General features: G+C 47.3%; 1 protein-coding gene across 2 annotated transcripts in view; it reads right to left on the reverse strand.

Annotated features, from left to right (window-relative positions):
• LEKR1 (leucine, glutamate and lysine rich 1) overlaps positions 1-22,748 on the reverse strand; it is a 268,864-nt gene extending 246,116 nt beyond the window's left edge. Inside the window, exons 1-3 of one of the 2 annotated variants that reach the window (XM_073579001.1) lie at positions 22,529-22,748; positions 10,863-10,943; positions 5,341-5,555 (exon numbers count right to left, since the gene is read on the reverse strand). In XM_073579001.1, the coding sequence (XP_073435102.1) occupies positions 5,341-5,555; positions 10,863-10,910 (263 nt within the window). In that variant the 5' untranslated portion in view covers positions 10,911-10,943; positions 22,529-22,748. The remainder of the gene's footprint in view (positions 1-5,340; positions 5,556-10,862; positions 10,944-22,528) is intronic. The other variant, XM_073579000.1, reaches the window with a different exon arrangement.
• Positions 22,749-25,781: the final 3,033 nt, after the last annotated feature.

The raw sequence follows: 25,781 nt of genomic DNA on the forward strand, positions 1-25,781 counted from the left end.
CTTGGAAAGTGCTTGAGACAATTGCGGCAAAATCGCGGTAAAATCGTGGTGAAATTGCGCAGAAAAAAACGCACGATTTCTGGGAAGGAGGTATCACACGTAGCGATATCGCTAGCAATATCGCTGCTGCGTCACAAAACTAGTGACGTTATAGCGATATTGCTAGCGATATCGCTTAGTGTAACGGGCCCTTTACTGTGCAAGATCCCATGGTGGTCAAAGGCAATGGGCAGATTCATTAAGTCATTTTTGCTAGTTTTCTGGTCTCAAACACCTTGAAATGTTTAAAAAAAATTTGTGCAACTTTAAGATTTTAATTGGGTAAAAATACTTTTACTTAAAAAAAAAATAGTGCAGCTAAAAAAAACTACGTACTTGATGTGATGCACCTGTTAGCTGAAATGATGAACAGCACCCAAACTAAGTAACATTTAGCGGAAAGTGGTTCACCTGTCTGAAAATGCTCATTTGTGTTTTGCCTCGTGCTTACGTCTAGGCTCTGATGTAAGTTCATGTGATCACTTAATAATTGGCACCACCTTGTCAAGTCCTATTAGTCACGTCTCCACGGACAAAGTTTTCCAATTACGTTCCGTTCCATTTCTTTTAGTGTATCATCTATTTTTCCATTCTGGCAAGAATTAAGCACCCGTGTTTACGACTTGACCCTAGGTTTAATAATCTAAAAATGATATGACAAGGTTACGTTACATTAGCTATACATTCTTGTCTTCCTGATGTGATATTAGGAAGATATCTGGAAGTGCCAATGTTTCATGAATATAAAGGTAGTAATGGGAACAATTGGAGAACCTTGGGTGTCCTTGCTAAATAAAACACGTATGTTTCACAAACCCCCAAAATTATTTCTTTATAAGAGAAAATACAAGAATCTAAGTGGGATTTAAAGAGTCCATGAATGTGTTTCCATTGGAATTAGTTGGTGTGCACGCACATTTAGGTAGTCCAGTCACCTCACAGATGAGGCAGCCATATGCTGTGTAAGGGCTCGTGCACATGTCCATCTTTTCAGTCCAAGTGCTATCCGTTAAAAAAAACGGATCACACTCCGACCAATGTTAATCAACGGGGAGGGGCAGATGAATGATTTTTTTTCACTGACGGATTCTGCATGTGAAAAAAATCGCAACTTGCACTAGTTTTTTTTCCATAAATTGGATGAGACGTGGACATTCAAGTCCATGACTGAGCAAAAACATGAGATGCCAACGGAGCCTGATTATAGCATCTGATTTCTCCAGATACATTGCATACGGATGACACACAGAATACGTATGAAATGGTAAATGGTCTTGTAAATGATTAATAGCTGCTGAGTAAAACAAAAAAACGGATTACATACGGAAGACAAGTGAGAAAAAAATTGTCCTACTTTTCTAGATGAAAATCATATTTTTTACGTGGTTGAGTGAACCTACCCAAAGTGTGTTATCCATACAGCATCATGTGTTGCCTCTGTGCTGTCTGGCCTAGTTAACATGCCTCTCTCAAACTTTTACTCTTTGCCTAGATCCTGGAAGAGCTCAGTTCAGAACATATCCCTTAATTATCCACAACAATCCACTAGTATTTGTGCCATAAAATTAATTAGCTCAGTCCTTTAAAAGGAATCCAATAGATAGCAGGAAAGGTGACAGTGATCTCCAAACTTACTATTCTATAATGCTGTAGATAAGCCCCTGATCCGACCTGAAAGATAAGAAAAATAACATTTATTATACTCACCCGGGGGGGCGGTCCAGCACAATGGGTGTCGCAGGTCCAGCTCCGGTGACTCCCATCTTCTTACGACGCCGTCCTCCTGCTTGCTTCATCGCTCCCGGCATCACACTCCTGCGCAGGTGTACTTTATTGCCCTTTGAGGGCAGAGCAAAGTACTGCAATGCGCATGCGCTGGGCCTCTCTGACTTTTCCCGGCACATGCTCTGAGTGTCACGGACCGGAGGCCCAGATCTGTTTTTAAAACTAATATTTGTACAAAACATCTCTCTAAAAATGGTATATTGCACATAACATCACCAGCTCTCCATGCAAAATCAAGCCTCACACTGCTCTACTGACAGAAAAAAAAAAAGTTATAGGTCTCAAAAAATGGCACTTCAAACCAAAATTTATTTTTTTTTCATAAAGTTCATAATTTTTTTTCAGCCCCTAAATAATAACAAAAGTTACACATGTTTTGTATCACCGTAATCTTACTGAACAGAAAAAGCATGTTGTCATGCCATTTTTACTGCACAATTAACTCAAAATATCACCCCAAAAACAATGACAGAATTGCATTTTTTCACCACTTCATCACACTTGGAAAAAATACTTTTTTGCCAGTTTCCGTTATTCTGTATGGTAAAATAAATGGGGTCATTAAACCTATAACTTGCCCTGCATTTTTGATAGCATGATACATATTGCTCCATACACTCTCTTACTTTACTCACATTATTTTTTATCTCTTATTCTTAAGATATTACACAAAAAAGGAAGAACAACGCACCTCCAAAGCCCCTTGCTAAAAATTCTAGAGTAGGCCTAAGGGATGGGAGACTAGTTATCCACCACATTTCAGGTCACAATCCAAAAAGAAGTGGTTAAGGCTAATGTCTACAAATGTATGCACATCATATTTACATGTGAATATACGTAAAATATATCTGTTGGTGGAAAATGGCATGTTTCTTGCCTTATGCGTAATATCTGTCCTCTACATGGAGTATCATTGAAGGAGTTCACAAACCTTCTCAGTGTCTACAAAACTTTCTAACATGTAAAACAATGAATATAAGACGGTGTGGGGAGAAGAGGGAGATGCAGATGCAGTGCCTTAGTTTCATTAAAATAAAGGTGTAAATTAAGCATTAGCGACAGGGAGGCTCAGATCACAAAATACATTCACTGGAAGCTCCTTTAGGAGCCTACTGTCACGACTCCTTCTCTGTTCCTACCGCTATGGATGCCCTAGCTCACTATGTTCCCCTGATTATTTATGATGGTGAAGACGCCAGGGGCCATGTAGCTTGCCTTAGCTCCTGAATCCGCCCTCAGTCTGTACCCTACCCTCACCCTGGGAAGAGGGAAGTAGTAGTGTACCATAATACACACCACCCAGACTAACAAGGTAATACAAGCAGGGATACAGGAAAATACCATCCATACAAATATACACATAAAAACAACAAAAGTAAATACCGGGGAGTGGAGGATGCGATTAAACCAAAGTAGGAGACAAAGAGGAATTATCACACATACAAAACCTAGCAGCAGTCATAGATAAATCCACCAAACGCCTTCTCCAATAATAACCAACAACGATCGCCAGCCATGCAGCATAACCTATCTGACAATGAGTGCTAGCCAGGACCCAGATTATATAGGAGATGAGAGAGGCTAACAGTGCACAGGTGAGAGCTTTAATGCAGGAAAGCTTCCAGGAGGTCTCAACTGAGCAGATTAACCCCTGCACTGCTAAAAGAAACTTGCACCTTTTAATATGAAGGTGAAGTGCAGGAGTAGGAAAAATCAGACGCAGCAGTCTCCGGGCTCCTCTCTGGCACGGTAAACCCATGACACCTGATTTGCAGATTCTGTTTTTATTGTTCACTATATTTTCCAGGTAAAGTCACGGTCACCATGACTGTCAATGAGGTTCCTTGTGCGGCAATTGTGCCCATCATGTGTCAGATCCATCCTATGAATCCTTACTATTTTACTGTTCTTATAGTGGATCTATTATACAGCCAACAGACATCATTGGCATTAATAAATATACATACACTAGATGTGTGCCCGATGCTATCACATTGGGAGGGCAGTAACATCACGATGGGGGCAGCTTTGTGGCGCTGGGGGTGGCGGCCCACCCACTTCCATGCAGTCACAACCAGCAGGAAAGACGGTGTTTTGCGGCCTGTGCTGGAGATGGTGTGCAGCACCACCAGAGGGTGGCCGCACCCAATCTCCAGCACAGGCCTCAAGCTGTGGTCTTTCCTGCCGGCTGTGACTGCACGGAGGTGGTTGGGCAGGCAGCAGCAGGATCTGGTGTGTGTAGTCAGGCAGTGGGTCCTGGCGGGGGTCCGGCAGCGGCATCCCTCTCATTACTCCCTCCTCATTACACCCTCTCGTTACACCCCTCTCACAGCTGGCAGGAAAGACGGTGTTTTGTGGCCTGTGCTGGAGATGGTGTGCGGCACCACCAGAGGGTGGCCGCACCCAATCTCCAGCACAGGCCTCAAGCCACGGTCTTTCCTGCCGGCTGTGACTGCATGGAGGTGGGTGGGCAGGCAGCGGCGGGATCCAGCGCGTGCAGTCAGGCGGTGGGTCCTGGTGGGGGTCCTGTGGCATCCCTCTCATTACTCCCCCCTCATTACACCCTCTCATTATGCCCCCTCGTTACACCCCTTTCACAGCCTCGTGATCGTAGCGGCGGCCTGGATCCGAGCGGTAGCTGGGATCTGAGCGGTGGCTGGGATCCAAGCAGCGGCTAGGATCCCAGCGGCGGCCGGGATCCCAGCGGCGGTTGGTATCGCAGCGGGGCCTGGATCCGAGCGGCAGCTGGGATCTCAGCGGCGGTCGGGATCGCAGCGGAGTTCAGGATCGCAGTGGCAGCTGGGATCTCAGCGGCGGTCGGGATCGCAGCGGCGTTCAGGATCGCAACGGCGACCTGGATCCAAGCAGCAGCTGGGATCCGAGCGGCAGATGGGCGGGATCCCAGCGGCGGTCGGGATCGCAGCAGCGGCCTGGATCCGAGCGGCATCACTTGGGTGTTCCAAAATGGCGGTCGGCGTTCTTCCGGTGCGGTGCAGTGGATTGTGGGATTCGGGGACATCCAGACGGAAGTGGATGCCAGACAATTTAAGGTAATTATACTGTATATATAGATAGCTGCCTAAGCAGTGATTGATTATTAGTCGTGACGTGATTCCAATAATGCAACTTGCTGATAGCAGTTTTTCAAATCATACAGTACTATTGCACATGATGGCTACATTCAACATATCCATTAATGCATTACTTACACAAGACTAGATGGCCATCAATAAAGCAATACTAAACTAGTGTTTAATTCCCTGTGCCATGTTAGTGACCTTTTCTCACACACGCAGTACGATAGCTCTTTCTGATTTTGGACTATATTTTAGCCTGGAAGGGAAGGGTGGTTAACACATTAAAATTAACCAAATTACATGTATTCAGCTGTAAGCTTGAGCTAAGGCAGTCTGCTTTTGGCAAGAGGAGGAACTGATGTTTTTCCCACATTTCTGCTTTGAACTACATTAATGAATGTGTTAAAATTAAACATCAAAATGAATAGCTTGTTCTGACCTTTGTGTTTTGGACTCGCTGTCAGTCTTGCTTTGTTCATGCTCTTGGCGGAGATACTGAAGTTCTTCTTGAAGGCATTTCTCCCGCTCTTCACTTCCCTGGTAGAAATTGAGCTTTTTCTCCAGGGCCTTCACCTTGTCTTCTAGAAGTTTGAATTCATGGAGTATTAGGTAACTAACACCACAATACTTGCAAACAGTCTCGTCACGCGGCATCTGGGAAAATAGAATGCATTATTACATTTGGTAAGGACTCGATAATGTACCAGAAGTAATAACTGCAACAGGACCTGTTGGCCGGAGAGTCACAGAGTGGTCCACTTGGCCAGGCCAAAATCAGGAAATTTGCTTTTATAGGAATGTTTTTGTCTGATTATCAGCCAGTCTACAAACAAACTGGTAATCACCCTGAAAAGGAGAAAAAGGCTTGTTTATCTGGTACGATGATTTTTATGCACACTTAAAAATCATAATTTTTGGCAGCACATCATCCTGTGAATTCTGGTTGGCCCGCTTATATAGGTCAATAATAAGTTCCACGTGCATGTATTCGATTCATAGCCATTTAACAGTGGTGGTTGTCATGTGCAATTGGGCTCTTACTCTATTTAGCAATGTGAAGTTTGCCGTTTTGTAAGCACACTTTTGAGATCACAGTTTTGAGATAGCACTGTTATCACCCCAGTCTTATGATGACACTACTACCACCCCAGTCTTATGATGACACTACTACCACCCCAGTCTTATGATGACACTACTACCACCCCAGTCTTATGATGACACTACTATCACCCCAGTCTTATGATGACACTACTATCACCCCAGTCTTATGATGACACTACTATCACCCCAGTCTTATGATGACACTACTATCAGCCCAGTCTTATGATGACACTACTATCAGCCCAGTCTTATGATGACACTACTATCAGCCCAGTCTTATGATGACACTACTATCAGCCCAGTCTTATGATGACACTACTATCAGCCCAGTCTTATGATGACACTACTATCAGCCCAGTCTTATGATGACACTACTATCAGCCCAGTCTTATGACGACACTACTATCACCCCAGTCTTATGACGACACTACTATCACCCCAGTCTTATGATGACACTACTATCACCCCAGTTTTGATGACACTACTATCAGCCCAGTCTTATGATGACACTACTATCACCCCAGTCTTATGATGACACTACTATCACCCCAGTCTTATGATGACACTACTATCACCCCAGTTTTGATGACACTACTATCACCCCAGTCTTAAGATTACACTACTATCAGCCCAGTCTTATGATGACACTACTATCAGCCCAGTCTTATGATGACACTACAATCAGTCCAGTCTTATGATGACACTACTATCACCCCAGTCTTATGACGACACTACTATCACCCCAGTCTTAAGATTACACTACTATCAGCCCAGTCTTATGATGACACTACTATCACCCCAGCCTTATGATAGTAGGGTTATCACCCCAGTCTAACAATGCCACAACTATCACCCCAATCTTATAATGACAATACTATCACCCTAGTCTTATAATGACTCAGCTATCACCCCTGTCTTATGATAACACTACAATCACCCCAGTCTTATAATGACTTTTCTATCACCCAAATCTTATAATGACTTCTATCACCTCAGTCCTATGATGACAGTAAGAACTGATGAAAGCCTGGATGGACAAAAAAATGTAAACACTCCAGGAGAAATATATTTCTTACAAAGGCCACATCCAAAACACACAAAAGAAAAAGCCTTTTTATACGGTTTGGCCACGTGCATAGGGTGTAAATTTAATGTGACTTCGTGGTTAGCATTGTTGACTTGCAGCACTGAGATCCTGGGATTGAATATGACCACAGCCAACATCATGGAGTGCCTGTGCTGGTTTACTTTGGGTCTTCATGTTTCCTCCCACACTTCAAAGAAACATACTGAAAGGGAAGACATTTATTTATTCTACTAGATGGTGGCCCGATTCTAACGCATCGGGTATTCTAGAGTCTCTCTCTCATCTCCTGACGGAGGCGTGCGTCGTTCGAATGCGCTGACTGGTCACAGCCGGCCAGGCTCGACCAATCAGCACCGCAGGATTTCCGTTACAGACAGATAGAATTAGGCGATTATATAGTAGATTACACTTTGCTTATATAGCACCACCATCATATTACGCAGCGTTTTACAGACATCATCATTACTGTCCCCATTGGGGCTCACAATTACCTATCAGTATCACTTTGGAGTGTTGGAAGAAACCGGACAACCCAGAAGAAAACCAGACAAACTGCAATGCAATTCAGGACCCCAGAACTGCAATGCAACAGTGCTAACCACTGAGCCACCGTGCTGCACATTTGATGTGAGCGATGACAATCTTTCTTGGCGTTATATAAGTGAATAAACAAAATAATTGCTGCTGCCATCCAAAAAGTGACAGACAGGGAACATCAGCACCTGATCAGGTATGTCTGTCATGTACATCGCATAGCAATTATTGAGGCACACCGAGGGGCCAATGCACCACTGATTCTCTACCTTTTTTATTGCGTAAATATGGCTATTTTAGTGACTTTTTTTATTTGTGCCATATTCATTCTTTAATTTGCATCTTTTCTAAAGTTAACTTCACTTGGTTTCGTGTTTTTTTTTTTCTCTATTAGTTTGGCAGTATGGGAATGGTTTTCATCATCCAGATGTTTTAGTCTATTTCATCACCTGTGAATATTCAAAATGTCACAAAAAATGTGCAGAATTGAACTTCAGCACCCTAGTGAGGAAAATTTAAAGCTTGTTGAAGGGATCATGCAACATTTTTCCTCTGAAAATGCGCAAAAAAACCCCGAAAAATAATAAGCATCTGTGCCAATTCATTAAACAATCCACATACAGGAAAAGAAAGACAAAACAAACAAAAATACCTAAAAAAACACCTGCCAATAAATCGAGGCTAAAGTCTTTAAGATTTTATACTACATAACCACTTGGGCAGATACTTGGTTATGGCACTGTACAATTACAGTTTGTACAGCTCCGCTATATGATCGTTAGGGGCCCCTATACATTTTTGATAAAAGTCAGGAGGACCAGACAATTTCATTGGAATCAGCCAACCATTTATTGTGAATAGGTGCCTCCTGACATCATCTGTCGGGAAAGAGAAGGGTCCCATCACTGGTATTTTAATTGCGGACCCTTATGTTCGGCTCGGAGATGTGCCACTGCCAAAAGAGTCTGGCAGCGGCTACCTCAGAGATCAAACAGGCAACAATCCTGTGTATGGGGGAGTCGGGAGATATGGGTGTTGGACGAATGACTGCCATTGGGACACTGCGTATAAGTCACTCATGCTATAGACAGAATGGTAAAAACCAGCACATTATACTAAATCTAATGTTATTAGACGCTCTTAATGGGCAGCCGATCTTCACTCCATGTACGCATTTGTGGTCGCTTGGATGATCCTAACTTTTAGTCAAGTACAAATACTTCTGCCATTTGTTTTACTGTTGTAAATGGAAAATACAAAATGTCCTCAGGAAAGGATGGATATATGATCTCTTTTTTTTTTTTTTTTTTTTGGAACATACAAAAAAAAAAGAATGCCGCAAGTTCCAACATGAAAACCACTGTTGATTTTATTAAAAAATAGGGGACAACATGAGCTGTTATAAGACGTTATCATTAGAGGAACACTATGTTCGTGCGCTGCCACTTTTCTCAAAAAGGAACACTTCAACTGAACTGTCCGTTCCAGAGTATATAATCCTCCGTACCAGTCCAAAAGGAAAAATTAACGTTAACACTATGTAGTTTTATTTTTTTTTTTATGAAAAGGTTCAGCGTTTCTGTATCACAGAAACCCGTAAATTTGCCTTTTGTATTACAAAGATGGAGAATTTATAGTTATTATTTCATCATAGAGTAGCTTATATCAGGGCCTTATAATTGGAAAACACTAAAGAGGAAATACCGTAATTGCCTTCATGGAAATATTATTTGAATATGTTATGTGGACATTTTTAAGTCACCTTGGTCTGAGATAATAAGCGACAACCACATCTAATAACAATTACAGTGCCCACGAGGGGAGTCCCTAGACGATGAGATGGTAAATGAATGAGCAGCGACCGGCGTGGATGTAATCCCATCACCAAGCACTTCCTCCGTTCTGCCATCCCCGGTGTGTGCCAATCTGCATCAGCTCATTTTCATCCTGGACTGAAAATCTATTCTATGAACGTAATTGAGGTTGTTTTTCGGCATGGATTTCTGGATTTTCATTAAAATGAATTGGACAGTCGTGACCGATCTGCTACATGTGAACGCAGCTTTATAATTCAATCACTCTATTCGTGAAACGGAACGATCGGGAAGAGCGCCGGTATCATCTCTGCCCGAATATAACTGCGATGCCAACGAAGGAACAAAATATGAATTGCAAATGGAATTTTTTTTTCTTTTTTAATAGAAAAGAAAATATGATAATCGTTGCACACGATGATATACGGTATCTGCTATCCTTGCTGGATTGCCTTAGCAGCACTCACTTCTTTTCAGATATTCGGCAGTTTTGACCTTTTAGTTGACTTTTAGTTAATTGAAACAATTATAAAATAATTGTTTCTCACAAGCTTACCATTGTTACGATATTAAACACCTACACAGAAGCGAGAGCCTCCGACAGCCCGCATTCATCTCTCCGACAGCGTTTCGAAGGTTCCCAGCTATTAGAACACTGTGGTTTCTATTATTTGACTGTTGTATTTTATGCAGTGCGTTCTGCGGAGCCGTCGAACAATAGATCCCAGCGATACAGAACAGATCGTGAATGTGAAGGGGGATCTGTGTCTACCTGCCCGGCATTGGGAAACACGTTCTCCTAGGATGGCCGCACGGACTGACCTACAGATGTCTTTTATCATCTGTAGACTGTGCTGAAACGCGCTGGGTTTATTACATCGGTATTCCTCGAGCTGTCATCAGAACGGGACAAAAGATTCTTTAAATTAAATAAAAGTAAGCTTGACATAAAGCCGGACGGCTAACATGCCTCAGATTATTAAACAGCAGGGAGCGCTCGAAGCATCAGACTCGCCCGCTTGCCATTTTGCTTGCATAAATGCGAGCCATCTAAGCCCTGAACCGGCAAATTCTTCAGGACGCTGGAAACTTTTACGAACAATCCAGCAGCTTTTTTTTTTGTTAACGAGAAACCCTCTCTTGTAAGCATCTGTTACGCACACGTCAACATCATCAGAAGCACGCTCGCTCTAAGCTGAGCAGCACAGGAAGAGTTAAAAAAAGGTATTTTAAAAAGGGGCCACCCCGAACGGCTGCCTGCGTATTGTCACCGATATTTTCCCTGACCGTGTCAGATCCTTCAGCGTACAGCGCTCCTCCTTAACAGGTACGTTTACTATAGCCAGAGCTTGGGTATGTAGCAGAGCCGAGTGTGTGTGCAAGCACAGGACGGAGCACACGGGGTTAGGTTCTTGTTTATTTTACCATCTGAATCTCCTCTGGTAACGGATGCACCGGGACATGTTTTTCCATGACGTCAAGTTCTTCTGTTCATGAATGAGAAATCTAAGGACAAAAAAAAATAGAGAGTCAGTCAGTTCCCATCAATATAATGTTACTATAAAGTAAAATCAAATATATGGTCTGTATATAACCAGCAACAGGGTTAAATCAAAGAAAAATTCTGCATCTTCCTAAAATCTGAAAATCGGAATTCTTTTTTGTTAAGCAAAGAATCATTTTCAGCTGCTGGGTGATACACGAGTGTCACTGTCACCCAGCTTTCCCAGCACCAGATACCAGTGAGACACATCTGTAGGTTTGTAGCACAATAACCACACAGAACCATGAAGAACTTACAGCTAAAGATAATAAAAAAATAATCAGATTTTTTTTTGTTGTTGAACACAGAATCATTTTCGGCTGCTGGGTGATAACGAGTGTCACTGTCACCCAGCTTCCCCAGCACCAGATATCAGTAAGGCACGTCTGTTGTAGCAAAATAGACACAGGGGATAATGAAGAACTTATAGCTAAAAATAATTTAAAAAAAAATCAGATTTTTTTCCCCAGCAGTCAGCTTTCCATTTTCTGCCTCATCTCTGACCTCGCCTGAATGGGGGAGGGAATATTCTATTAGTACATTGCAATATCTGTCCAATAAAGTAATGTGAGAAATTCTGCAAAAAATATTATTTCTGTTGTAAAACATTGAAACATCGCACAGTGGTATAACTATACAACTTTAATGTGATTTTCTGTCGTAAACAGAGACTACAAGTCCCAGCATATTGTTAAAGAAGTGCTGCAGTGGCGTAAATTGCTGAATTGGTGATTCTCGGAACTGATGGACCGATCTGATAATATATAATGCTATTCGGATATTATATGGAGCAGGCTTATTTTCTCAGCGGCCGGCTGATTGTGTACTGTCCGTCCGAGACACGGCCTCACTACGGCGTGAAGGAGCAATCTCCATGGTGACTGCCGACATTGACAGAATGCCAATGTCCTCTTGCACTTTCTGAAAATCAATTTCTGTGGTCACGCAGCGCCAGCCAGACTTATTCATGGAGCCGGCAAGTAAAGGAGACCGAGAAAGAGCTACAGCTTGGAAAAAGGAAAGCTGATCACCGTGACTGCCTGAATTCTACTGTACACTGCCTGTCCTTCCTTCTAACCCCACGATCTATGGAAGAAAAGTTACCATCTAGGACATGTGAGGAGGGACCACTGATGTTTCAGTGTATATTTTAATTAAAGGGGTTGTCTGTTCTATTTTTCAAACCACTCATAATGGTGTGCTCGCTGCACACGCCGCAGCAGATGACAGCTGTGCTACACAGTCGGCCTCTGCCTGTAAAAGCATTTAAAGGGAATCTGTCACCAGATTTTTGCTACCCCATCTGACAGCAGAAAGATGTAGGGCGAGACACCCTGGTTCCAGCGAAGTGTCACTTACTTGGCTGTTTGCTGAAGTTTTGATAAAATCACTGTTTTATAAGCTGCAGATCTACCAGTTCTCTGAACGCTGACCTCTATAACCCCACCCTTCCAGTGCGCAGAAAGCTGCCAATCAGAGGTGAGGGCAGGGTTATAAAGACCAGGAGGACTATTGGGCATGAAATATGTCACAAATATACTAGTCCCCTATTGGTAATCTCCTGCTGAAGAAACACTGATTGTACTGAAACGACAGCACACAGCCAAGCAAGTATTACTGGATCGCCCTCCCAGGGCTGTGGGGTACTCAGTACCAGGCCGGTCTCTCTCAGAGGGAGGTGTCACAGCAGCGGTGACCCGGTCCGTGGCCCTGGGCGCTCATGTACAGTAAAAGGGGTAGAGTGGTGTAATAAAGTTTGAGTGATTCGTGACGCCACCTGTGGTATTCAGCAATGAAGATGTTAAGCCGACGCTGCAGACAGATCCTCTGGGACAGATGGTGTGGTGCAGCAATGATGGTGTATCCCTCCACAGGCAGGGCTGTAGTCCCAGGGCAGTGTAGATCGGTGTTGGGGAAGAGGGTGCAATGTCTGGCACAGAGATGTAGCAGTGCTGGAGAAGTTGCAGAAAGAAGGCAAGGACGCAGCGGAATGTAGTTTCTTTACCTTTACTTTGTAAGTGCAGTCCAGGGTCCAGATTACAGATGGCACAGGAGCTGATTAGCCTGGAAGCAACTCAGGAATCTCTCTATGCAGATAGGTTGTGTAGTCTCCTTCCTAGCGCTTACTTGAGGTACATGCAGTACTGTGTTACACTGAAGTTCCTCCTTCTTGTTCCCTCTCAGATCTACCTCGTATGGCAGACAGCTGTAGCCTTCTATCTCTTCTCTTGGCTCACCCGCTGCTATTGTGCCTCCGAGTCTTAGGTGGGAATAGAGTATTTATAGCTTCCTATTCCTCTGGTTTCTGTTGCAGGACCTTCAGTATCCATACAACCGTGGAGACCAGGCTCCAGATCATGCGCTCCAGCTGGGAACGAGCTCTCAACTCTGCTCAGTCCCCCAGCTTCTCTCTCCACGTCTACACACTTCGGCCTCCTCACAGAACTGACTAATTGCCACTCCTGGCCCCCAGAGAGAACTCCTCCCCCAATTCAGGTTCAGAGCTCCCTCTTCTGACCCGGAGTGAGAACTGTGTTGCATGTTATGGTTAACTTCTAGAGAGACCCTTCATTGCTTCCAAGCCTGACATCACCCTCCCTGGAGGAAGGCAATGCCACTGTGGCGACCATACTCCTGGGGGCGTCACATTACATCAATGGAATCAGGGTCTCTGCTCCTATATTGTGCAGCTTTCAGATTACATAGCAAAAACCTACTGACAGATTCCCTTTAAGTGGTGTGATTGTGGTATGCGAATGGGCTACTATGGCATCTGGGGGTCTGCCGAATCCTCCAATAACTGCCATCTTTGTACTCTCGGGAAGCACAGCCACATGCTGGTCTTCATAGGAAACTATAATTTACAAAAAAGTAAAACAGTAAAAACACGAATCACCTTTTTACCAGTTTAAAAACAAATAAAAAAAATTATATCACCGTAAAAGTCTAATGTATCATAATATAAAAGTAATTGACCTGTAAACACCATAAAAGAATTAAAAAAAATGGCAGAATTATTACTTTTCTGTTGCTTCACCTCTCTCATAAAATGCAAAAGTGTTCAAAACGTCATATCTTCCTCAAAACGGTATCAAGAAAAATGACAAGTTGCCACGCAAAAAAACAAGCCCCCTTAACATCTCCGTTGATGGACCAATAAAAAGTCACAGATCTCAGAAAATAGCAACACAAATACTTACTTTTTGCAAACTTCAAAATTTTTTTTCAACCACTAAGCTAAAATAAGAAACAAGTTTGGTATCGGTGTATTCGTCCTCACCTGAAGAATGATATTACCAGGTTATTTTTGCTGCCAAAAAGGCAGGTATTTTATTTGTATTAATACAGACTCAATAGTCTCTTCCCAGTGATAAAGGTACAGAGAGTTCTGTGTTACTGTCTCTTCCTGATGATGAAGGTACAGATAGTTCTGTGTTCTTGTCTCTTCTCAATGATGGAGGTACAGAGAGTTCTATGTTCTTATCTCTTCTCGATGATTAAGGTACAGATAGTTCTGTGTTCTTGTCTCTTCCAAATGATTAAGGTACAGATAGTTCTGTGTTCTTGTCTCTTCCCGATGATGAAGGTACAGATAGTTCTATGTTCTTGTCTCTTCTCAATGATGAAGGTACAGATATAGTTCTGTGTTCTTGTCTCTTCCCGATGATGAAGGTACAGATAGTTCTGTGTTCTTGTCTCTTCTCGATGATGAAGGTACAGATAGTTCTGTGTTCTTATCTCTTCTTGATGAAGGTACAGATAGTTCTGTGTTCTTGTCTCTTCTCGATGATGAAAGTACAGATAGTTCTATGTTCTGGTCTCTTCCAAATGATTAAGGTACAGATAGTTCTTTGTTCTTGTCTCTTCCCGATGATAAACGTAGATAGTTCTCTGTTCTTGTCTCTTCTCGATGATGAAGGTACAGATAGTTCTGTATTCTTGTCTCTTCCAAATGATTAAGGTATAGATAGTTCTATGTTCTTGTCTCTTCCAAATGATGATGGTACACATAGTTATTTGTTCTTGTCTCTTCCCGATGATAAACGTACAGATCTCTGTTCTTGTCTCTTCCCGATGATGAAGGTACAGATAGTTCTCTGTTCTTGTCTCTTCCCGATGATGAAGGTACAGATAGTTCTGTATTCTTGTCTCTTCCAAATGATTAAGGTATAGATAGTTCTATGTTCTTGTCTCTTCCACATGATGATGGTACAGATAGTTCTATGTTCTTGTCTCTTCCAAATGATGATAGTACAGATTGTTCTTTGTTCTTTTCTCTTCCCGATGATAAACGTACAGATAGTTCTCTATTCTTGTCTCTTCTCGATGATGAAGGTACAGATAGTTCTGTATTCTTGTCTCTTCCAAATGATTAAGGTATAGATAGTTCTATGTTCTTATCTCTTCCAAATGATGAAGGTACAGATAGGTCTGTCTTCTTGTATCTTCTTGATGATGAATGCACAGATAGTGCCCTGTTCTCTTTGGTAATGGAGATACATAAGGTAATGTCTCCCTCTCTCTCTAGATAGTACATTTTTCTAGTAATGATGAGGACACCAAGAATACTTCCTGCCTATCTTACTTTGAATTGTAAGGTTATGGATATTGTAATTTTAAATATGTAATAAAAAGGATAAAATACCCTGAATTTAACAGTATTATTCTAATGAGAAAAATACATGCTTGTAAACAGCTTAGAAGACATGTGGACAGGTTACTGCATGACAATATAATTTTCCCATGAATAATAGGGGGAAAAAAAACACAAGAGACCAGCAATTTTGTGGTTAATTAATTTCCTTCCTGCAGATTTGCAAGATACAAAGCCCTGGTACCTAACAAAATTCAACAGTGAGAGGAGCAGGGCCGTACAGCAAACTTGTCAGCATGTTGTGTCTTTCCAAACTGGAACTTGGGACACTGAAGCCTATTAGGGACAAAACCAGAAAGGTCAATTCAGCCCTTCTTGCCATGGTGACAACAAAGTTTTTTTTTTTTTTTACAAACAGCTGAAGTTAATATATAGTAAAGAAAAAAAAGAAACATTACTTATCTCCTCTTTACCTGGACAGCCCTGCCCTGACCCTCTAGCAGCCCACCATCCGTGCTACAAGTGGCCAGCAGTCAGGAAGAAATAGGTGAATAGTGTTTCATTTGTTTTCAGAAATTTGTAAACAAAAAATGATGGAGCCAACAATGCAGGACTAGGGGCTCCAAGGAGCCAGAAATACTGGGCTGGGAGCGTTCGGTGTGCAGATTTATTGTACCTCTGTATGGCGATCTATTCCCCTACTGTCACCAAAATACTGCAAGCAAAGGAAAGTGCCGTACCATGGTGTAACTGCCAGGACAGCAGGCACAGCGCCACACGGACAGAAGGCACGGCGCCACACGGACAGCAGGCACGGCACCACACGGACAGCAGGCACGGCGCCACATGGTCAGCAGGCACGGCGCCACAGGGACAGCAGGCACGGCGCCACACGGACAGCAGGCACGGCGCCACACGGACAGCAGGCACGGCGCCAAACGAACAGCAGGCACGGCGCCACACGGACAGCTGGCACTGAGCCACCCAGACAGCAGCAGGTACTGAGCCACCCAGACAGCAGCAGGTACTGAGTCACCCGGACAGCAGGCACAGCGCGACACGGACAGCAGGCACGGCGCCACACGGACAGCAGGCACGGCGCCACACGGACAGCAGGCACGGCGCCACACGGACAGCAGGCACGGCGCCACACGGACAGCAGGCACGGCGCCACACGGACAGCAGGCACGGCGCCACACGGACAGCAGGCACAGAGCCACACGGACAAAAGGCACTGAGCCACACGGACAAAAGGCACTGAGCCACATGGACAGCAGGCACTGAGGCACACAGACAGCAGGCACTGAGGCACATGGACAGCAGGCACGGCGCCACACGGACAGCAGGCACCACGGCGCCACAAGGACAGCAGGCACCACGGCGCCACAAGGACAGCAGGCACGTCGCCACATGGTCAGCACGCACGGCGCCACATGGACAGCAGGCACAGCGCCACACGGACAGCAGGCACAGTGCCATATGGACAGCAGACACTGAAACACACGGACAGCAGGTTCTGAGCCACACGGACAGCAGGCACTGAGTCACACGGACAGCGGGCACTGAGTCACACGGACAGCAGGCACTGAATCACACGGACAGCGGGCACTGAGTCACACGGACAGCGGGCACTGAGTCACACGGACAGCGGGCACTGAGTCACACGGACAGCAGGCACTGAGTCACACGGACAGCAGGCACTGAGCCACACGGACAGCGGGCACTGAGCCACACGGACAGCGGGCACTGAGCTACACGGACAGCAGGTATAGCACCACACAGACAGCAGGCACTGAGCTACACGGACAGCAGGCACAGCGCCACACAGACAGCAGGCACTGAGCCAAATGGACAGCAGGCACTGAGCCACACGGACAGCGGGCACTAAGCCACATGGACAGCGGGCACTGAGTCACACGGACAGCGGGCACTAAGCCACACGGACAGCGGGCACAGCGCCACATGGACAGCAGGCATAGCACCACACGGACAGCAGGCACTGAGCCACACGGACAGCGGGCACTGAGTCACACGGACAGCAGGCACAGCGCTACACGGACAGCAGGCATAGCACTACACTGACAGCAGGCACATCGCCACACATTATATGGTGCAATAAGTCACCATTTTGGAGGGGAACATGAAAATTGAATGTGGTTACATCCTAAGTATTACTATTGTGGTGTAGTAACCACTATGTCCGCTAGGGGGCGCTGCGTGGAGGTTCCAAGAGAAAGGATGAGTGGCAGAATCCTGAAGGATGGTTATGTATCTCAAAGTGGGTGGCTTTGAGATGGAGACTTAGTTATGTGTTGATCAGCAATGATATTGCTGAAGTATTGTTTCAAGGTATAAGGGAAAAGTCTCCAGGTAACTCGGGAGTTGGGCGGGCCGGTTACCTACAAACCCACCCAGTGGTGGGTTTGAAAACGCCTGTTGTAAAAGGCTATGTGAATGCCTGAAGGACCTGTGATGAGGTCAGAGTCATGAGACCCAGTGGGCGTGGCTACGAACGATATAAGGTGGCCAGGGTAGGTCACAGGTGAATGTTGGGACTTGGTTGGTCCAGTCAGTGTGACTCAGTGATGTGCCGTACATACATGTGGCTGTGGCAGTGTGGCTCGGTGATGTGCCGTACATACATGTGGCTGTGGCAGTGTGGCTCAGTGATGTGCCGTACATACATGTGGCTGTGGAAGTGTGGCTCGGTGATGTGCCGTACATACATGTGGCTGTGGCAGTGTGGCTCAGTGATGTGCCGTACATACATGTGGCTGTGGCAGTGTGGCTCAGTGATGTGCCGTACATACATGTGGCTGTGGAAGTGTGGCTCGGTGATGTGCCGTACATACATGTGGCTGTGGCAGTGTGGCTCAGTGATGTGTGATGTGTTGTACATACATGTGGCTGTGGCAGTGTGGCTCAGTGATGTGTGATGTGTTGTACATACATGTGGCTGTGGCAGTGTGGCTCAGTGATGTGTCGTACATACATGTGGCTGTGGCAGTGTGGCTCAGTGATGTGCCGTACATACATGTGGCTGTGGCAGTGTGGCTCAGTGATGTGCCGTACATACATGTGGCTGTGGAAGTGTGGCTCAGTGATGTGTGATGTGTTGTACATACATGTGGCTGTGGCAGTGTGGCTCAGTGATGTGTGATGTGCTGTACATACATGTGGCTGTGGCAGTGTGGCTCAGTGATGTGATGTGCCGTACATACACGTGGCTGTGGCAGTGTGGCTTAGTGATGTGCCGTACATACACGTGGCTGTGGCAGTGTGGCTCAGTAATGTGTGATATGCTGTACATACATGTGGCTGTGGCAGTGTGGCTCAGTGATGTGTGATGTGCTGTACATACATGTGGCTGTGGCAGTGTGGCTCAGTGATGTGCTGTACATACATGTGGCTGTGGCAGTGTGGCTCAGTGATGTGTGATGTGCGGTACATACATGTGGCTGTGGCAGTGTGGCTCAGTGATGTGTGATGTGCGGTACATACATGTGGCTGTGGCAGTGTGACTCAGTGATGTGCCGTACATACGTGTGGCTGTGGCACTGTGGCTCAGTGATGTGCGGTACATACATGTGGCTGTGGCAGTGTGGCTCAGTGATGTGTGATGTGCTGTACATACATGTGGCTGTGGCAGTGTGGCTCAGTGATGTGTGATGTGCTGTACATACACGTGGCTGTGGCACTGTGGCTCAGTGATGTGTGATGTGCCGTACATACATGTGGCTGTGGCAGTGTGGCTCAGTGATGTGTGATGTGCCGTACATACGTGTGGCTGTGGCACTGTGGCTCAGTGATGTGCGGTACATACATGTGGCTGTGGCAGTGTGGCTCAGTGATGTGTGATGTGCTGTACATACATGTGGCTGTGGCAGTGTGGCTCAGTGATGTGTGATGTGCTGTACATACACGTGTTTGTGGCACTGTGGCTCAGTGATGTGTGATGTGCCGTACATACATGTGGCTGTGGCAGTGTGGCTCAGTGATGTGTGATGTGCTGTACATACACGTGGCTGTGGCACTGTGGCTCAGTGATGTGTGATGTGCCGTACATACATGTGGCTGTGGCAGTGTGGCTCAGTGATGTGTGATGTGCTGTACATACACGTGGCTGTGGCACTGTGGCTCAGTGATGTGTGATGTGCTGTACATACATGTGGCTGTGGCAGTGTGGCTCAGTGATGTGTGATGTGCTGTACATACACGTGGCTGTGGCACTGTGGCTCAGTGATGTGTGATGTGCCGTACATACATGTGGCTGTGGCAGTGTGGCTCAGTGATGTGTGATGTGCCGTACATACGTGTGGCTGTGGCACTGTGGCTCAGTGATGTGCGGTACATACATGTGGCTGTGGCAGTGTGGCTCAGTGATGTGTGATGTGCCGTACATACATGTGGCTGTGGCAGTGTGGCTCAGTGATGTGTGATGTGCCGTACATACGTGTGGCTGTGGCACTGTGGCTCAGTGATGTGCGGTACATACATGTGGCTGTGGCAGTGTGGCTCAGTGATGTGTGATGTGCTGTACATACATGTGGCTGTGGCAGTGTGGCTCAGTGATGTGTGATGTGCTGTACATACACGTGGCTGTGGCAGTATGGTTCAGTGATGTGCTGTACATACACGTGGTTGTGGCACTGTGGCTCAGTGATGTGTGATGTGCCGTACATACATGTGGCTGTGGCAGTGTGGCTCAGTGATGTGTGATGTGCCGTACATACATGTGGCTGTGGCAGTGTGGCTCAGTGATGTGTGATGTGCCGTACATACATGTGGCTGTGGCAGTGTGGCTCAGTGATGTGCGGTACATACATGTGGCTGTGGCAGTGTGGCTCAGTGATGTGTGATGTGCTGTACATACATGTGGCAGTGTGGCTCAGTGATGTGTGATGTGCTGTACATACATGTGGCAGTGTGGCTCAGTGATGTGTGATGTGCTGTACATACATGTGGCTGTGGCAGTGTGGCTCAGTAATGTTAACACAACGCCAGTGATTTGTGGTGCAGTCACGGGGATATATGTGATATCCTCTCTGCAGGACAAGTAGGTACCGACCAGTGGTGACCAACGAGGCGCTGGAGCTGTGGGAATTGAACAGGTATTGATTTATGTTATTACATTCTCTACATCCCGACACCCCAAGTGACTGATGATTGGGCACCCCTGAGTGACAGATGAGTGGGCACCCCCTGAGTGACAGATGAGTGGGCACCCCCTGAGTGACAGATGAGTGGGCACCCCCTGAGTGACAGATGAGTGGGCACCACATGAGTGACTGATGAGTGGGCACCCTGAGTGACAGATGATTGAGCACCCCCTGAGTGACAGATGAGTGGGCACCCCTTGAGTGACAGATGAGTGGGCACCCCCTGAGTGACAGATGAGTGGGCACCCCCTGAGTGACAGATGAGTGGGCACCCCCTGAGTGACAGATGAGTGGGCACCACATGAGTGACTGATGAGTGGGCACCACATGAGTGACTGATGAGTGGGCACCCTGAGTGACAGATGATTGAGCACCCCCTGAGTGACAGATGAGTGGGCACCCCTTGAGTGACAGATGAGTGGGCACCCCCTGAGTGACAGATGAGTGGGCACCACATGAGTGACTGATGAGTGGGCACCACATGAGTGACTGATGAGTGGGCCCCCTGAGTGACAGATGATTGAGCACCCCCTGAGTGACAGATGAGTGGGCACCCCTTGAGTGACAGATGAGTGGGCACCCCCTGACTGACAGATGAGTGGGCACCCCCTGAGTGACAGATGAGTGGGCACCCCCTGAGTGACAGATGAGTGGGCACCCCCTGAGTGACAGATGAGTGGGCACCCCCTGAGTGACAGATGAGTGGGCACCCCCTGAGTGACAGATGAGTGGGCACCCTCTGAGTGACAGATAAGTGGGCACCCCCTGAGTGACAGATAAGTGGGCACCCCCTGAGTGACAGATGAGTGGGCACCCCCTGAGTGACAGATGAGTGGGCACCCTCTGAGTGACAGATAAGTGGGCACCTCCTGAGTGACAGATGAGTGGGCACCCCCTGAGTGACAGATGAGTGGGCACCCCCTGAGTGACAGATGAGTGGGCACCCCCTGAGTGACAGATGAGTGGGCACCTCCTGAATGACTGATGAGTGGGTAAATCCCGAGTGACAGATGAGTGGGCACCCCCTGAGTGACAGATGAGTGGGCACCCCCTGAGTGACAGATGAGTGGGCACCCCCTGAGTGACTGATGAGTGGGCACCCCCTGAGTGACAGATGAGTGGGCACCCCCTGAGTGACAGATGAGTGGGCACCCCCTGAGTGACAGATGAGTGGGCACCCCCTGAGTGACAGATAAGTGGGCACCCCCTGAGTGACAGATGAGTGGGCACCCCCTGAGTGACTGATGAGTGGGCACCCCCTGAGTGACAGATGAGTGGGCACCCCCTGAGTGACAGATGAGTGGGCACCCCCTGAGTGACAGATGAGTGGGCACCCCCTGAGTGACAGATGAGTGGGCACCCCCTGAGTGATAGATGAGTGGGCACCCCCTGAGTGATAGATGAGTGGGCACCCCCTGAGTGACAGATGAGTGGGCACCTCCTGAATGACTGATTAGTGGGTAAATCCCGAGTGACAGATGAGTGGGCACCCCCTGAGTGACAGATGAGTGGGCACCCCCTGAGTGACAGATGAGTGGGCACCCCCTGAGTGACAGATGAGTGGGCACCCTCTGAGTGACAGATGAGTGGGCACCCCCTGAGTGACAGATGAGTGGGCACACCGTGCTGCTCCCACACAATTGTCAGCTGGATGGGCCTTTCTTAGGACAAGCAGCACAACCCTCTCTGTCTCCCGGCCTGTGCCCGCCGTAATCTCCACACCAGCAGTGTCCTGTATTATACCGCCATGGGATGCTAAGAGCCGGGGACTGTGTGTCATGACGGATCCACATACCGTGTGTCAGGGGACCGGCGCCGGCAGCGGACACCACTGACGAGAAGTCCATGTGTCAGTAGCCGAGGCTGAGCGTCTCCCGTAGTCATGGATACGCCGTCCAAACCATAGAACGCTCCATTAAGGAGGAGGAGTCGCGTCACGTATAGCAACGTGTGGTGGTTGGCGGAAGTGGGGCACTGGTTGGCAGCGGGCTCCAGGCGTAGTCAGAATGTCAGCGCAAGTCAGGGAGACGGTGAGGAGAATGAGTGCTGTGCCCTGCTCCGTCTGCTGGAACCACAGATCTACTAGTGCTTTACTAAGGATGCCTATCAATGCGCATGTAGTTCTGTTCGTTAGCTCTGCACACAGACCATGTGGCTCCCTAGTGCTCAGGTTTGCGCTCAGTTGGGCCCGATTGTGGCATATTCCCTTGTGTGACAGAGCCCGGCTTTATTCTTGATGTGTGCACTAGTGATGAGTGACCGTGCTCGGATAAGGTGTTATCCCGCATGCTCGGTGCTAACCGAGTGTCTTCAATGTGCTCGAATAATATGGTCGAGTCCCCGTGCCTGTTAGACAGCCGCAACACCTGCAGAGATTCCCTGTACCTTAGGAAATCAGAGGCGTAGCTAGGGTTCCGATCGGGGGGGCCAAGCTTCTGAGTGGGCCCCTAACTAGGTAACATTGATTACAACTCGGTGATCCCCCCTAATAGTGGATGTAGGAAATGACTGCGCTGTTACTGAAAATAATCCCTATATAAAGACCAACATGGATATTACCGCTATATGGTCAGTGGTAAATACCAGTCCTACAAAACATATGTGATTACTGCACAGGTATAGTTGGTGTCTTACCGCTGACGTTCTGATGGAATCGTTCACTTTTCACGTCTTTTCCATCTGGCCCAGACCGACATAACAACTTCTCCAGCCAGGACTCATCTACAGAGAATAATAATGACATGTTTCACTTCTCATATTCCAGGCCCATCACCATGTATCCCCAACCTGCACAAACCCATCATCCTGCTGATACCCCAATGCTGAGCCGCTGCTGCAGTATGTGTTCCTATTACAGCACCTGATACCCCAATACTGAGCCGCTGCTGCCATATGTGTCCCTATTGCTGCACCTGATACCCCAATACTGAGCCGCTGCTGCCATGTGTCCCTATTACTGCACCTGATACCCCAATACTGAGCCGCTGCTGCCATATGTGTCCCTATTACTGCACCTGATACCCCAATGCTGAGCCGCTGCTGCCATATGTGTCCCTATTACTGCACCTGATACCCCAATACTGAGCCGCTGCTGCCATATGTGTCCCTATTGCTGCACCTGATACCCCAATACTGAGCCGCTGCTGCCATGTGTCCCTATTACTGCACCTGATACCCCAATACTGAGCCGCTGCTGCCATATGTGTCCCTATTACTGCACCTGATACCCCAATACTGAGCCGCTGCTGCCATATGTGTCCCTATTACTGCACCTGATACCCCAATACTGAGCCGCTGCTGCCGTATGTGTCCCTATTACTGCACCTGATACCCCAATGCTGAGCCGCTGCTGCCGTATGTGTCCCTATTACTGCACCTGATACCCCAATACTGAGCCACTGCTGCCATATGTGTCCCTATTACTGCACCTGATACCCCAATACTGAGCTGCTGCTGCCATATGTGTCCCTATTACTGCACCTGATACCCCAATACTGAGCCGCTGCTGCCGTATGTGTCCCTATTACAGCACCTGATGCCCCAATACTGAGCCGCTGCTGCCATATGTGTCCCTATTACTGCACCTGGTACCCCAATACTGAGCCGCTGCTGCCGTATGTGTCCCTATTACTGCACCTGATACCCCAATACTGAGCCGCTGCTGCCGTATGTGTCCCTATTACTGCACCTGATACCCCAATACTGAGCCGCTGCTGCTGTATGTGTCCTTATTACTGCACCTGATACCCCAATACTGAGCCGCTGCTGCTGTATGTGTCCTTATTACTGCACCTGATACCCCAATACTGAGCCGCTGCTGCCATGTGTCCCTATTACTGCACCTGATACCCCAATACTGAGCCTCTGCTGCCGTATGTGTCCTTATTACTGCACCTGATACCCCAATACTGAGCCGCTGCTGCCGTATGTCCCTATTACTGCACCTGATACCCCAATGCTGAGCCGCTTCTGCCGTATGTGTCCCTATTACTGCACCTGATACTCCAATGCTGAGCCGCTGCTGCTGTATGTGTCCCTATTACTGCACCTGATACCCCAATACTGAGCCGCTGCTGCCATATGTGTCCCTATTACTGCACCTGATACCCCAATACTGAGCCTCTGCTGCCGTATGTGTCCCTATTACTGCACCTGATACCCCTATACACACACGGCTCTGCTCCGTAGACTCTGTACACATGTGGCTCCGCTCTGTACACCTTGTACACACCTGGCTCCGCTCTGTACACCTTGTACACACACGGCTCTGCTCCGCACATGCTGTACACACACGGCTCTGCTCCGTACACCTTGTACACACATGGCTCTGCTCCGCACACGCTGTACACATGCGGCTCTGCTCCGTACACCTTGTACACACACGGCTGTGCTCCGCACACCCCGTACACACGCGGCTCCGCACCATACACCTCGTACACATACGGCTCAAATCCGTACACTTCGTGCACACACGGCTCTGCTCTGTACACCCGGTACACACCCGGCTCTGCTCTGTACACCCCGCACACATTTGACTCCGCTCTGTACACAAACAGCTCTGCTCACCCCGTACACACATGGCTTTGCTCCTCTGTACACCTCATACTTGCATATCTCTTCTCCGTACACCTTCTACACACACGGCTCCGCTCTGTTCACCTCATACACACACAGCTCTGCTACATCCACCCTGTAAACCAATCCTGACCCCATACAGAAACTTACTTTACCTCATCCAGCACCATGATAACCAGCACAGCAGAGCCCTGTGCTAAAGCCCTGATCATGTGACCCCCTGACTCCGCATCTCCTGTGACCTCATTACAGGTCCTGTGCGCACAGAAAAGCTCAGGACGACATTGCTGGCTGTGAGGTGGGGGGCGCACTGCTGGCACCGGGGCCCCCCACCACCTTCTCAGGGGCCCATAGCGGCTGGGCGGCAGAGTAGGGAGATCGATTCTCCCTGCTCTGCCGTAGAATGTAACTGTATGGGCGCGCTGTGCCACCGCCCCCCTCTGCCCCCCCGGTAGCTACGCTACTGCCTGCAT

The sequence above is a fragment of the Dendrobates tinctorius genome, unplaced genomic scaffold (genome assembly GCF_039654945.1).
Source record: "Dendrobates tinctorius isolate UK_male_01 unplaced genomic scaffold, ASM3965494v1 ptg000060l, whole genome shotgun sequence".
NCBI lineage: Eukaryota > Metazoa > Chordata > Amphibia > Anura > Dendrobatidae > Dendrobates > Dendrobates tinctorius.